We start from the raw sequence: 14,236 nt of genomic DNA on the forward strand, positions 1-14,236 counted from the left end.
GCTAGTCTTGTGCCATTAATGATCTATTCCAGAATCATTATGGGCTACTACTGGGCAGGTTTTGTTTTGTTTTGTTTTTTTGCAAAAGCTGCCATTCCTGATTTATCAGATTGACTTGTATGAATAACTGCTTTATAAAACAGTTTCTTGCCAGGGGCTCATTTTTTTCTCAAAACACTTACCTGAACTCAGGATAGTGTGGAGACAGCTTGGGCTCCAGAGCAGGGGATAGGTCACTCTTGCCAGAAGTTTGAACTGATTGCTTGCAGAATTTTCTTCTTCCTCCTCCCATTGCTCCATCTGTTTCAGCTCATCTCACCATCCTTTTCTCCCCCCAAGGCGCCCCCTCCCAGACAAAGAGCCCAAGGGCCACAGGCTACACACCCACTAGAGACACAAAAATACAGAAGTCCCAAACGCTGATACTCTCAACTGTTTTTTGTAAAGATATGCTGCCTACAGATTAGTGTACCTGTGCCATCGAAAACTTGAGAGCCAGACTTACGTTTCCTACAAAATAGGTTGAGCTGTCTTTGACCAAATTGCTGGGGTAAGTAGTGTAATGGCAATTCTATCATTATGCAAAGAGCACATGTTGTGGGCAAGAGGGTCAGAGAACAATTACTATTTTCAGCACTACAGGAAAATTCCCTAAAGCGGTATGATCAGAATGAAAGTACATGCATCTATAATTGATATCAATGAAGAACTACCATGACCCACTAGCACTGTTCTAAGATGGTACACTCAGTATTACCGTGAACAGATTATCAACCAAATCACTACAATCACTATTTAATATTAATAAAAGGGTCTCCTCATTTTACTATGCTAAAGAAGAAAATTAGAAAGTCCAAAAAAGTGAAGAGAAACACAGAGGAACAGGCTAGAAGAATATTTTTATGGAACTCTGATGCCTTGTCTTCTACCTCGATCAATCATTGAGAAACTTCTGTCCTGACTATTGATTCTAGTAGTTTTGTTCTGGCATTTTGGGGGGTGTAGAAGATGGTTCTCACAATTGTAACTTTGCTTAGAAGGATTACAGATGCGGCCCAGAGATAATAAAACAATTCAAGCTTAAGGAACTACCATGTGGTTGCTAAAACCATACCAACCCAAGCTTCATTGCCATTCCACGTAAGCTCACGTACCGCAGATGGAATGGTCTGACTGCTGAGGAAATAACACCATATATGAAACCATATAGTTAAAATATATAGTGGTGCTAATGTCAGGCCTTTTTACCTTTCCAGGTACTCTCATGCACAGTAATGCATGATCCATCTTAATTAAAGGTAAACCTTTAACATTCTAGTATGTGGTATTTATCAATAAGGATGGTAAAAGCACCAAAAGCTTGTTTACTTCCACGAGAAGACTCCATGGGTAAAGGAAAGTTGTGTTCATTTGAAACCAGTAAGCTGTTTGCTATAATTCCAGATAAACCAAATAACATACTTCAACGTTTTATTTCTAGACACTGTGAAGTGTTTTCTGAAATGTCACATTAATTTTTAATCAACAAGCCAATATACCATATTTTTCGCCCCATAGGGCGCACCGGCCCATAGGGCGCATCTAGTTTTTTTTGGAGGGGGGAAATAAAGAAACACCCCCCAGGCGCAGGGTTGGGGCGGGGGAAGCCCGAGCTTCCCCCGACCCCAGAACAGGCTGCTATCCGCAAGCCTAGGGAGCCCGGCGGGAACTCCCGCTGGGCTCCCCAGGCTTGCGGATAGCTTCCTGAAGCCTGCATTCGCCCCATAGGACGCACACACATTTCCCCTTCACTTTTGGAGGGGGGAAAGTGCGTCCTATAGGGCGAAAAATACGGTAAGCAGCAGCTGGTAACCTCAGATATTTTCCTTAAGTTCCTTTTGAGTTCTCATAATCATCTTTCTTTACTTGAAAACTAGTGCTGGAATACTGAAATTACTTCTTATACATCAGCTGAAGATGGACCTATCTTTGCAGGCCTACAGTAATGATTGAGAGGTACTTGCAATTTCTTGACTTTTGTGTGTTTAAATGCTTCTATTTTGATATCTGGCTTATTCTATTGTTTCACGGACTTTGTATTATATGCTTACATTTTGCAATGAACATATTGTCTGAGAACCTTTTATTAAGGTCTTTTAATTTCGTCATAGCTTTGGATCTGAAATCTCAAGACAAACATCTCCTACCTATAGGGAAATGTGAAAGACCAGAGGGAAACATGAACTCTCAATACATTCAAACCAAATGAACTGTTTCCGGTTTCAAAAAGTTTTATTTGTAAGAAAGGTATTACCTGTCCTGATAACCAGAACAATAACTTTTTGCCCAAAATTTAAAACAACTATTCACCTTTCCTTGAGATTTCAAGTTCATTTTTTTGAATTGAAAGTTGAAAACAAACCGGACAAATTATTTTCCTTCCATCTCAGCTAAACCTAAAGAAACTCAGTACAGTACCTTTGAATTGAGGTGGGCGGGAGACGAAAAAGCGATAAAATTTATAATGTACAAGTATAAAAATATGTTACTCAAGGTTCAGCATAATAATTTAATAGCTTTTTGCCGTTTTATAAGTATCTGGGAATGGAACAGATATGTGTCCTGCTCCTGTCACAAGAGGTAGGATGCCAGCATTTGGTACGACATTCCATGAAAGAGTCAATGTGATGTTTCTGTTGCCCCTGCAATTTGAACACAGTATTAGTAGAATCATTTGAATACTCTAAGCAGTGTACATTGCAATAAATGCTGCAGCATGCAGGACCACGTATGCCAGCATTAAGAATTCGTTAATCTTATTTATCATACAATCCATTGGCCACATGCAAGGGACCAATTTTTCTCACCAAGAAACTATGACAATGACATTTATGATACTTTGCATCTTAAAAACATACCAAACTCTAGATGTGCTAATCTGCAGAAAGTGTCCTCAAAGAGATTACTGTTAAGCATTGGAAGTGCTGCAGATCTCAATAGGACTTGAGAAAACTAATGTATTGAACCCTAAATCCAGAAACAGAAGCACTATAAAAAGTAGAAACTCTGTGAGCCCTTGTAAACCCTCTTTCTGGTTGCTGCTTTACTTCCATCATTTCTTATATATAAACCCTCTCCTAATATAACTGTTCCCTGTGCATCTTGCTCCCCATCCCCACCCTGCTCATTGTCTCACCCATTGTGCTAATTCGTTTCATCTGCTTAGCTGCTGTAGGTTAGATTGTGCTTGCAGGTAATGAGGCGACTACTCCAAAGTTTTGACAGCTTCCAGCTGGCACAACCACAACATTAAATGTGGCTGCAAAAGACACAAGGGGAACTCGGATTTTGCACACAGTAAGTTATGTGAACTATGGCTGTTTGCAAATGTGTTATATTGATAGAAAGCCTGTGATAAGAAAATGTTTATGTTATTCCACTAAAAGAACGTAGATGACAATGTGAGCGCATTCCTGAAAGTAAACATTCTCTCTGCTGACGAGTTCTCTCAGCTACATCACTGCATACATATCACAAATACATAATCAAAATGAATACAGGAAGGGAATTTACTCACTTGAGACCATTTCCATCATCAAAGAAGAAGTATTTTGATTTCATGTCTTTCAACAGCAGCTTTGGGTTATCCCCTCTTAAAATAATTTTGTCCCAGAGGACAACCTGGTTCAAAGCCTGCAATTAAAGTTGCCATTAATCACTAAAAGGAATAGAAAATGGCAAAAATTTCTCAAGGAAGCTGAATATGGAGATAGCCATTCACCCAGAGCTTGAGGGCTTTCTTTCAGTGATATTGTAAGCGTTATAGGCTCAAAAGTAAACTACATAGTAAAGCATCGGCAAAAAAAATCCTTCCTGAAAAAACATTGTAGCATTACGATAAAAAGAAGTAAACAGTTAATGAACTGCTTTTGGAAAAATTAACATGTAATAAAACAGACTTTGTTACTGTTATCAAGATTTGTATGTGTACATAGCTGACTAGTAATTCAGAGCTATGACTGTGCACCAGAGAGATTGAGAACTGCAGCCCACTTCCCCAAAATGCCAATCTCACATAAGGTGTTACTAAAATAAATGGAAATTGGAATAAACCAGTATTTCCAGCCTATTTACATGTTTTCTGCAGAGGACTTGGTGGATCTCTCTAGCAAGAATCACAAAATATTTGTGGCAATGTTTCACTGTTTGCCTTCTTTCAGTTTACAGAGACCCTGTTATCACACCACATTAAACCACAGATGGAAACAAACTATGCTTTAATGTAAATATACATTTGCACTTGTGCGCTGAAAAGTTTTGCTCTGCTCCTCTTCTACCACTCATGCTGCGCTGCTGGGAAACAAGACAATTCACCTTGTTATAACATGAATCTGGGCTCATGGATCACCCTTCCACCACAAGCAATAAGCCAAGGAGCTTGAGTACTGCTCATGGTTTGTTTGGAGAGAAACTGCAAACACAGATTTGCCCATCATGACAAGTCAAAATCTGACTTGTTTCCTAGAGGCATTGCAGCAGCAATAACAGGGGAGAAGCAAAGTGAGAATTTTTCAGTAGAGTGCACTAGCAAGCTCCTCATTCACATTAGGCCGTAGCTGGTTTTCTATGGTTTTGCATGATGCGTGAACCAGGCCAGAGACTGATGAAACAATCAGACGAATATAACAAGCAGCAGATAATTATAGATTGTGCAATGATCCAAGAAGCCAGAGCATCACTATTCCATCCATGTTTAACTAGCACTATCATGAATACACAGGCATGTTTTCGAAGTTTTTTAGGCAAGGACTGAGGAATTAAAGAGTGGTAACATACCAATTTCAATGTAGTGCCCACTTAAATATTCTAAAACATCAGTGGCACAGTTGTTGTATCAGGATAAAACAGCCATGAGTACATTCGTAGAAGCAGACATTAGAAGGTGCTGGGAACTTTACAACACTAAACGTTTGAAAACCAAAGTGTTCCCCTTTCTACAAAGACAACTTTGCGAAACAGATTTCAGATCTGCATCTAAGCTGGAGATATCAATTACCTGCAAACTTTCAGAATATAGAAAAACTTTCCAACTTTTGCCAAACATTAGATTTGTTTGGGTTATTTCTGCTGGGAAGCTGAGTACAGCTGGTTTAAACTGGTTTTGTTGTCCTTTCTGTCAAGGTCAAGCTGACTATGATAGTCAGGCCAGAAGGAGCCTAGCTCTCACTCACTTTTTCTTTCTATCTCTCTTTGTTCTAGTGTTTTGTTTGTGTATGCTACACAGTGGTACCTCGGTTTTCAAACTTAATCCATTCCGGAAGACCATTTGACTTCTGAAACCTGAAGCATTTACTTCCGGAAGCATTTACTTACAGAAAACTCAAAATGGAAGCCGCGTTTCCTGTTCAATTTCCAAGGCGTGTTTGAAAACCGAAGCAGTTACTTCCGGGTTTTCAGCGTTCAAAAACTGAAACGTTCAACTTCCGAGATGTTCGAAAATCGAGGTACCACTGTAGTGTTAAGGTTTAGTCTTATTATAAGTATTGCAAGTTTTATTCTAAGTGCTGCTACTGGATTTTTATGAACTGTGCCAATCCTGAATGTATTGGATTTGTGATCATTATGCTCACGTGCCTCAGTAGCAGTAAAAGATCTGCTGAATGAAGTACAATTGCCTCTGGTCTATTTTTTGGGGGGCGGGGGGACTCTGCTACGTGTTTAAGTTTTTTCCTGCTCCCCCTTCGTGAGTCGACAGAAATAACTATATAATTAGTATGCATTTTCATTTAACCACTTTAAAATGTATACTTACATTGTTCTTTGTTGAATATTCTGCTGATAAATACAGAAATAATTGTTTCACATTCCAGTCAAATATACTGTGCAGATGTGTGAACGTTAAGGAACATATACTGTTTCAAATTTTGAATATTTTCAAAAACACTCATTCAGTGCAGATCAACTATCCAAGCATTTTAAAGCAGAAATGTTCTCTTCAGAAGGCATTTCTCAACTTAAGGCTTTTCTCTGTGAGAAACAACATATTAACTGAGGATTCATGACATTTTAATTTTTGTAGATTAAGACCAGCAGCTTTACTTTTGTAAAAAAAGAAAACTGCTACAGGTTCTTATCTTTGTGTTGAAGGGTTGTTGGGGGAATAAGAGGCAGAAAGGAAGGGGTGATCACTCAACATGTCCAAATCTATTTAACTCCCCTGCATTCTGCCATGTGTCCCAATTCTTATTTTATTAAAAAAAAAATCTTCAAAAGGAAATGGATTATTCATATTGTTTCAAATAAACCATTTTTGCTTATTTTAAAACATTTTTATTCCACATTACCTCAGATGCTGCTTACAATCAATAAAAGCAATACTATCAGATATTGGTATTAAACAGGTAATAGAATACTGTATATGCATGCCAGTCCTGTTTATTCCAGTTATAGGACTGAGGAATTTGGGATTTTGAAGAAGCAGAGCCGAAGTCTCTTATTTACTAGAGTTCTAGGCCAGTATCCAATGACTAGTACAACTAGTTCAGTTTTCAGACTTGTGTAACCCAAACAGCAGTTTCTTATTCTACATAGCAAACTACAGATGAAGCTGAAGGGAGTTTCTAATATGACACTGAGTATGCAGTTTCAAGACAAGAAATCCCACTGGGATAATGAAAACACTTAGGGCAGGCCTGCATAACGTAGGGTCTGTGTGCAAATTGCAGTTCCCTGGGGAAACTTCTAACTGAAACACGTGTCCACTGTTTTCACTCTTTATGGAAACACCTGCAGATTGCAGGTGCCTGAAAATAGCAAGGGTGGGCACTCAGCTGCTTCCTGGACTCAGGGCTGCATGGCTGAGTTTGTGCCAGTTTGCCTGTCCTGTTTCAACCAGGCAGCCATACTAGGCAATGAGAGGGGGTAGGACCAGCAGCAGAGCAAAAAGCAAGACTGGAGGGAAAGGATATGGGTGAAAAGAGAGGAAGAGGGGGGACACACAATTTGGTGAGGAGAGAGAACAGGGAGAGTTGTGACAGAGAGAAAGCAAAGCAAAAATAATGGGCAAGAAAATAAGGGTTAACAAAATGTGGTATTGTTTTCCATGAATAACTTTGTGGCATGGTCCCCTTCTGTTTTTGTTTCGTTTTTTAATGTAAACATTTGTGTTCAGATTACCCATGGTTAGCTTTAACCATCATTTAACACCAGATTTATAAATTGGTTTGCAAATACTTGGCAACCTTCAGTAATGCAACACCATAGCGCTAAAAGGGAAGGAAGGGGAATTTACCACTGAGATAAGAGAAGTGTGCAAGCTGGTAGCCCACTCAACCATGGTTAAGTAATCAGGTGTGTTACATCAGCACCACGCTAAAGAATCAGGTATCATTATGACATTAATAACAATGCTGTAGTTGAGAAAACACTCAAATATAAACCAGAAATTCTAGCCTTTAATATTTGTATAATGTATTCTCCATTCCCAGCTTTTGTTAGAAGTAGCTTCAAAGATGTATAGATTTTTTGTTTTCTCACCCTTAGTAATCAGTACTTAAAAACAGGATTTATTCTGAAGCTCTACAAATTTTTATGAAGGATATCTGCAGTAATGTCAAAAGTAATGATTCCAAGGTCACTTCTTTCTCCAGGTCCAGTGAAGTCTTCTACATTTTTCCTAAAAACACACAAAAAAACACATTATTCAAACTTCTTTGCAGCTGGCACAAGATAATATTAGTTTCTTCAGAGAAAGGATACTCTTATTCAGTGGGGAAAAAATGGGAAACGTAGGCAGTGCTGAGGCTGGTCCCTTGTAACAGAATGTAGAATGAACAATAATTACAGTTTAAATATACTTCCTGAAGTTGACTTATCTTAGAATCCAAGCCAATAACTTAACTTGGATATTTTAAACATGCATATCTAAACATTCTCCAAAATTTGGAAAAATTAAAAGTTTTAAACAAATATTTCATTAGAGAATGCAAATGTTCTGTAAGTCATAAATAAAGTATTATGGCTACACAAATGTTTACAGGGTTGTGTTTGGAGGATTCCACTGTTGAAGTAGCAAGGCCAGCTTATTTGTTATAAGGAAGTTACTTTGTGCCAGAGACCAAATAGGAGGACCCCCTTCCCTCACCTGGCTGGTAGTGAGAAGACAAAAGCCATAGTGAGAGAGTGAGAGCTGTGCTAGAAGCAAGCAGAAGTCAGAGAGTGAGAGTCAAGCCTGATTTCTGCTGGAATCCAAGGCTGTGAATATGGGAGAAGCAAGACCTTCTGGGATGTTAATGCTGTGAGTCCCTCCATCATAGGGTGTGTGTGTGTGTGTGTAGATAAACCATACATCCTAAAGACATCAGTCACTCTCTACTGTCCCTAGGAATGAGGAAACCAAACCCTAGGTAAGAGCCTGGAACACTCACACTGCTCGGACATTGGGGTGGCGTGCAACATTATGCAGGGCAGCAGAAGGAAACTTAAGAGTTGGGCAAGAAATTTAGGCAAAAGTGAGCCAAGTGAATGTCACCTGTGATTTCAATAATGTATAGGCTACATAATTTAATTTCCTTTACCTTACAAGTTATAGTTATCATAGCCATTATGTGATGATGACATTTGGCAACTAATGTTAATGTTCTTGCCAAGAGGCACAATACGAGAGAACACCAGAACAAATCTAATTCTCCATGCACTGCCATGCTTTTATTCATGAAGAGCAGTCACATTTAGCACATTTTAATAGCATAGAGTATGATGTTTGAAGCCCATAATTTAACACATTCAGCTGAAATGTTCCTACTTCGCTCCAAATGCACCAAGGAACATAAAATCAGTATGCAAGCACCACAAACGATGCACGGCAGTCTATGAAACCATTCAGAGCAACACCAGTCAGCAATGCTGAGAGTAGGACTTGTGTTTGTCAGAACAGCACGGGAATTTGCTGTAAAACAACACTGCCCCCCCACCCCAACTGCATGGAAACAGACATATGCTTGGCAATATGCTGCCAGGGCAACAGCCACTGACGTGTGCTAAACCCAATAGCCGAGTTGCCTTTCTATGTACACCCTGGAGGGAGCCTGCCAGAGGGCGGACACTACAGCACCAGAGAGTTCGTGGTGCTCGCTCATTGGCTCGCACAAAGGGGAAATGAGAGAACAGGAAGGAAAGGTCTACTGTTCTGAGACCCATAATCGACAAAGAGAGAAGGGAATCCAAACTTAGGTGATAACACAGAGAACAACGGGCGATTATTGCAGGATCAATAATACACACTTTTATCCCTCTTCAAAGACAACCCCATTTAACACGAACATTCCATTGTGCGACTTATTTGCAGCAGGCATGGGACTGATGTGGTGGGGAAATAATAATAATTGCAGGGAGGTGGGGTAACACATCAGCCACTGCCATGGGCGCACACAAAGACATCCTGATAAGTTATGCCCCCGCCCCAAATCACTTCGAGGACCACAGGTGAATATTAATGGAGCGAAGGGAGATGGCTCGTTGCAAAACTAACGTTTTGCACATGAGAGATGCTCCACAAGGGGGGGTGGAGGATTTTTTTTTGGGGGGGGTGAAGGGAGAATACTTTGAAGCAAGTCAGGCTTCGCCTCCTTCTGCACCCCAATCTCCTCGCCCCACATCCTTGCTGAGAAAGGGGTGAGAAGGAGAACCTTTTCCGCCCACTACTCGAAAGACTTCGAAGAGGCTCAGCCCCCAGGAGGAGGAGGAGGAGGAGGAGGAGGAAGAAGAAGAGAGGACCCCAACCCTCCCCTCGTCCCTCACTCACAGCATGACCCGCGAGACGGCGATGCTGACGGGCACCGTGCGCTCTTTGAAGGCGGTGGTGATGAAGCAGCCGAAGGTCAGCGCCGCCATCACGCTCAGCGAGAAGGCGAAGAGAGAGTTGGCGCGGGTCAGGACGGTGTTCATCTCCCCCGCCGGCCGCTCCGGCCTTCACCACACACACACAAACACGCACGCTCGCTCCGGCCCTCTTCGCCTGCCTGCCTGCCTGCCTGCCGGTCGCGCCACCCGCCTCCGCCGTCTCAAGCGCGCAGGCAGGACCAGCGAGCGAGCCTCGGGTGGCGGGGAAGCGGACGCGGGAGGAGGGGGGGGAGCTGCTGCCGCTGCCGCTGCCGCTACCGCCGCGCTGCGTGGCTGAAAGGGAAAGGAGGCCCGAAACGGCCGCCGAAAAGCCGAGCCCGCCCAGTCGCCCGCGCGAGGAGGAGCCCAGCCAGCGTCCCTGCCTCCCTGCCCGCCTCCCTCCGCCCTAGCTCGGCCTGCCCGGAAGTCTCATCGGCCCCGAAGAGTCGCTTCCGCCCGCCCGCCCGCCGCAAGAAAAAAAGAGATAAAAAAGGTTAGAGTGATAGTAAGGGAACCACCTTCTGGCATGGAATGGGGATCCCTATAGAAGAGTCGGAGCTTCACGGCGTGTCCGTGGGCGAGTGAACGGAGAATAGCGGCGGCGGCAGCAGCAGCAGCGGCATTTGGGGGCGGAAGGGCAGGAAAGCGGCTACCTTCGCCTCCGCTGCAGCCCGAGCATGGCTGTCAACGTTTACCTTTTTTTAAGGGAAATTCCCTTATTCCAAATAGGATTCTTCGCAAGAAAAGGGAAAAGTTGACAGCTATGAGCCCGAGTGGGGGGTGGTATTGGGGCGCCTCTTTCGTGGCATTTGCCATGCAAGGTGAATGTCTACCCAGAAGTCAGCTCAATAGGGCTTGTGCGTTTAGAGATCGCAAGTCCTAGTTATATGCATATTAGCGACATAAGCTTATCTACATATCCTGGTTTGTACTGTAATCGTTCTGCCTGCATCTTGATGACATGCCTCATCTGTGTAGTACCGCGATGGAAACCTTTGCTGGTGAGGTTTCATTTCGCTAATAAAGACTGTGTTTTGTTTTGTTTTTGTTAAAAAAAGACTGGATCGGTTTTTTAAACAAACCTTTGTTAGAGAGTTATTTTAAGTCATTATTAACTTCAGTCACCGCCTGCACTGTGGAGATCGTGAGGTTTGCTCAGGATTATGATATAATCACTTTCAGGTACAATCCACTCACTTGCAGCTACTCCGAAGTTGAATGAATTGTGGCAAGGTGATAAAGAGAGTCCAAATCAGCACCGTGAGAACGGACTATAGTAAACTCTCACTATAGCTCTCAGCTACCCCATCTTCAGGGAGGGGGGCAATGAGCAATGGACTTTTGTAGGGCATTTAAAAAACCCTTTAAAATAAAATAACCCAAAGAAGACTTGACGTTGGAGAAACTTAAACTTAGTCCTTCCTTCTAGAGGAGGACGCGCGTTGTTCCCAAATCACTGCACCGAAAAAAACCGGAACATCTCCCTTGTTGCTGCCTTATGAGCAACTGCCTTGTTACCACTCTGAAGGTAAATAGTCAAGGCGTCAAAAATAGCCAGGAAATCCGGTCTGCAGGCAAAGGAACAGTCTAAACTCCCTTATGGTTGTCTCCTGTTCTATATAACCCGCTGCTAGTCGCCGCAGGCAGCGAGTGCCGCCTTACGGCTGTCTGCTAAAAAAGCAGCTTTTAGAATCCACCTATGAACTGATCTGTATGGAGGGAAGTCAAGCTTCTACACACGGAAATGCAATGCAGTGCCTTGCCCCTTAACAAGCTGTTCAAGTGACAAGGCTTATGGGTGCCTGAAAGCTCTCACGTGGGGAGTGTGTGTTTTAATTCAGTATATTTTGACATCCTGGCTAGGATCTAAGAAAAGCAGGAACTAGTTTAATAAGCCCGTGCAAAATCTGTTTGCTATAAACACCAACTCCCCATGCTGCAAATCAAGCGGGTTTGGGTTTTGTTTTAATTAAGAGTTTCAAAGTAATTTGGTTTGGAGGAGGAACTTTTCAAAGAGGTGAAGTTACTGAATTCAGTCCACTGAATTCAATTACCATAGATCCTAGAATATTTTTACTAACTAATCTGCAATATGTGGTTCCTAAAGATACAGGGAAATGGCTCATCTATATCATTAGCAACCAGTAAGGATTATTTATGCAAAAAGCAGAGGCAGGGGAAATAGCTCCCATTTAAGAGAAGTTACATCAAGGATAGCAAAATCCCCTGGATTTTATGGGTACAACATGGCAGGCAAAAGAGGCAGAGATCTGAATAGGTAGTATGCAATAATTTTTGAAATAGTAAATAGTGGAAGATGAGATGTTCACCTTTCTGTTTAAGAGAATATGTGATCATAGAGCTTCCACAAATTACGATGATCCTGAGCTGTGTATAATTTCTTAAATAATATGTGTTTTACTTCCTTAAGTAATTGTTTATGGATTTGGTGTTTTTTTCTTGACAACTTTAATGATTATTTACCACCTATTATTACTATTTTATTTATGTGGGCTTGGTTTCTTAATTAGGACTATTTGTGTTCTTTTTGTAGTAATATTTTATTTATTAACTTGCCATGATTTATTATGAACTGTTAGAATTGGTCTTCATTTTTAACATTTCTTTTGCTAAGCTAACAAAAAAGGAAAGCCAGGGGCAAAAGAGAGGAAGGACCCAAGACTCAAACCCATGCTGAAACATCACAGATCAGTTTCTTTGCCATTCAGCTCCAGCAGCATCAGACAAGCATCAGGGAGAAACACAGGGTCTGTAGGAGGAGCATGGTTTGTTGCAACAGGGCTTTTTTTTACGTTTCACATACAAGACATCCCTAGTTTGAATCCAGGATACCCTAGGAAAAAGTATAGGGTTTTGAATGGCACTGAAGCCATTCACCTGACGCCTGCATGGCCCAACCAGCTTTTGGTCTACTATCTTGCATCCCACATAACTCCTCCCACTTTTCTGATAGGCCAGCCCTGCTAGGAAACATCTTCGTAAGCTTCATTGATGCTCCCCTTATTCTTAGCCAACTGTCTCATAGACCCTGATGGCACCATCCACCCACCTGTGCACCTTGAGAGGCCTACCTGAGTGAGCAAAAGTAGAGAGCCCACTGCCCCTGAGGTCATCATGCTGCCTGTCTCCTCCCTAGGGCCATCAGAAGCCAAGACAAGTTAGGCCTCCTCTCCTCCATTATTTAGTGGCCTTTCCTCATAAGCTCAAAAGTTGGATCTCTCTCCAAAAGTTGGATCTCCAACAGCCCCCTGGTCTTTTTACCTGCCGTTTAGTCTGTAGCGACTCTTTCACTGGAGGCTGGCTCTTCCCTGACCCTGTCTTGGAGAACGTTTTCCCGCTCATGCACTCCTTTTCCTGCTCATGCACTGCCAATCATGTTACCAAGCAGCAGCTGTGCTGGGCTTTGTGTTTGTTTTGTGCTGCCAGACATTTCTAACCTCGTGACTAGTTCATGTGGCAGTTTTTTCCTTCTGCCTAGAGCCTTTCCATGCACGATTGTTTCCCCGTTTCGTTCTCCCTGACTTCTCACTGTTAATCTCAAGTGTTGTAAACAGGCCAGGTGGGATGTTTTGAGAATGGGTAGCATAATTAGCCTGCGTTTGTTCTCCCTGTGACCTTGCATATCTCAGAGTGCCTTTTGCTTCACCATATGTAGGTAAGCTCTGTTGGTTACTTCCCCTTTTGATCTGGCAGCAGCGGCATGCCTGTCACAGCTACTGCTTTGGGATGGAATTCTGCAAACAGCTGTCAGATAAGAGATGGATTGGTGTACTGGCTGGCGATATCACAAAGGCACTGAAGTTGCCACCCACCTCTGCGGCTCTGAAGTGGCTCACCCTAGCTGCAATTCCTGGAGAAAGAGATATGAAAGGGGTCAATGGTTGTAGATTACTCAAACACGGAATATTATTTATATTTCCTAAAGCTTTTAAACAAGCAACACTACTTCTGCGCACACTACTGAAGAGGACAGGCTCACATTAGTGTTGCACACTCCACTTCTCCAAGCACTGAGATGTAGGAGCACAGCACTTACCAAGATTTAGAAGGCCACTGCAGGGTTATTGGCATTTTATGTTTGAGGGTGGGATTTTTTGTGTTTTTTTACACAAATATACAGGTTGAAGGTAGGTGGAGGTACAGCTTAAACATTCCAACAGACAATCAGAATTCACTGTTTCCACATCAGATCTTTAAGGATACACCCAGCACCACAAAATGCTGTTAATTCAGAGTCCAAGAAATTGGGTACAGTATCCCTGTTTCCCCCCAAACCATAGTTTGTCTTCACAAGCTGGCTATTTCTTGCACAGAATCCAAATGATTCTCCAGTTACTTCCTAGGCCATTTATCTGTA

At 42.3% G+C, this 14,236-nt stretch overlaps 2 protein-coding genes across 2 annotated transcripts in view; one reads left to right on the top strand and one right to left on the bottom strand.

Annotated features, from left to right (window-relative positions):
- Nucleotides 1-2,534: 2,534 nt before the first annotated feature.
- SPCS3 (signal peptidase complex subunit 3) lies at nucleotides 2,535-9,924 on the bottom strand (the record flags this gene model as incomplete). The annotated part of the gene is made up of 5 exons (XM_083631411.1): nucleotides 2,535-2,681; nucleotides 3,557-3,672; nucleotides 5,792-5,866; nucleotides 7,579-7,654; nucleotides 9,782-9,924. 5 exons carry the CDS (start codon nucleotides 9,922-9,924, stop codon nucleotides 2,549-2,551), a joined length of 543 nt encoding a protein of 180 aa, XP_083487537.1. The 3' UTR covers nucleotides 2,535-2,548.
- A 277-nt stretch (nucleotides 9,925-10,201) lies between these two features.
- The window catches only part of ASB5 (ankyrin repeat and SOCS box containing 5), a 33,272-nt gene continuing 29,237 nt past the window's right edge, over nucleotides 10,202-14,236 (top strand). The window contains exons 1-3 of the mRNA XM_083631330.1: nucleotides 10,202-10,533; nucleotides 10,633-10,859; nucleotides 13,535-13,762. The gene's annotated coding sequence lies outside the window, so the exon portion shown is untranslated. The remainder of the gene's footprint in view (nucleotides 10,534-10,632; nucleotides 10,860-13,534; nucleotides 13,763-14,236) is intronic.

The sequence above is a fragment of the Podarcis filfolensis genome, assembly GCF_964270895.1.
Source record: "Podarcis filfolensis genome assembly, chromosome: 9".
Classification (NCBI taxonomy): Eukaryota; Metazoa; Chordata; class Lepidosauria; order Squamata; family Lacertidae; genus Podarcis; species Podarcis filfolensis.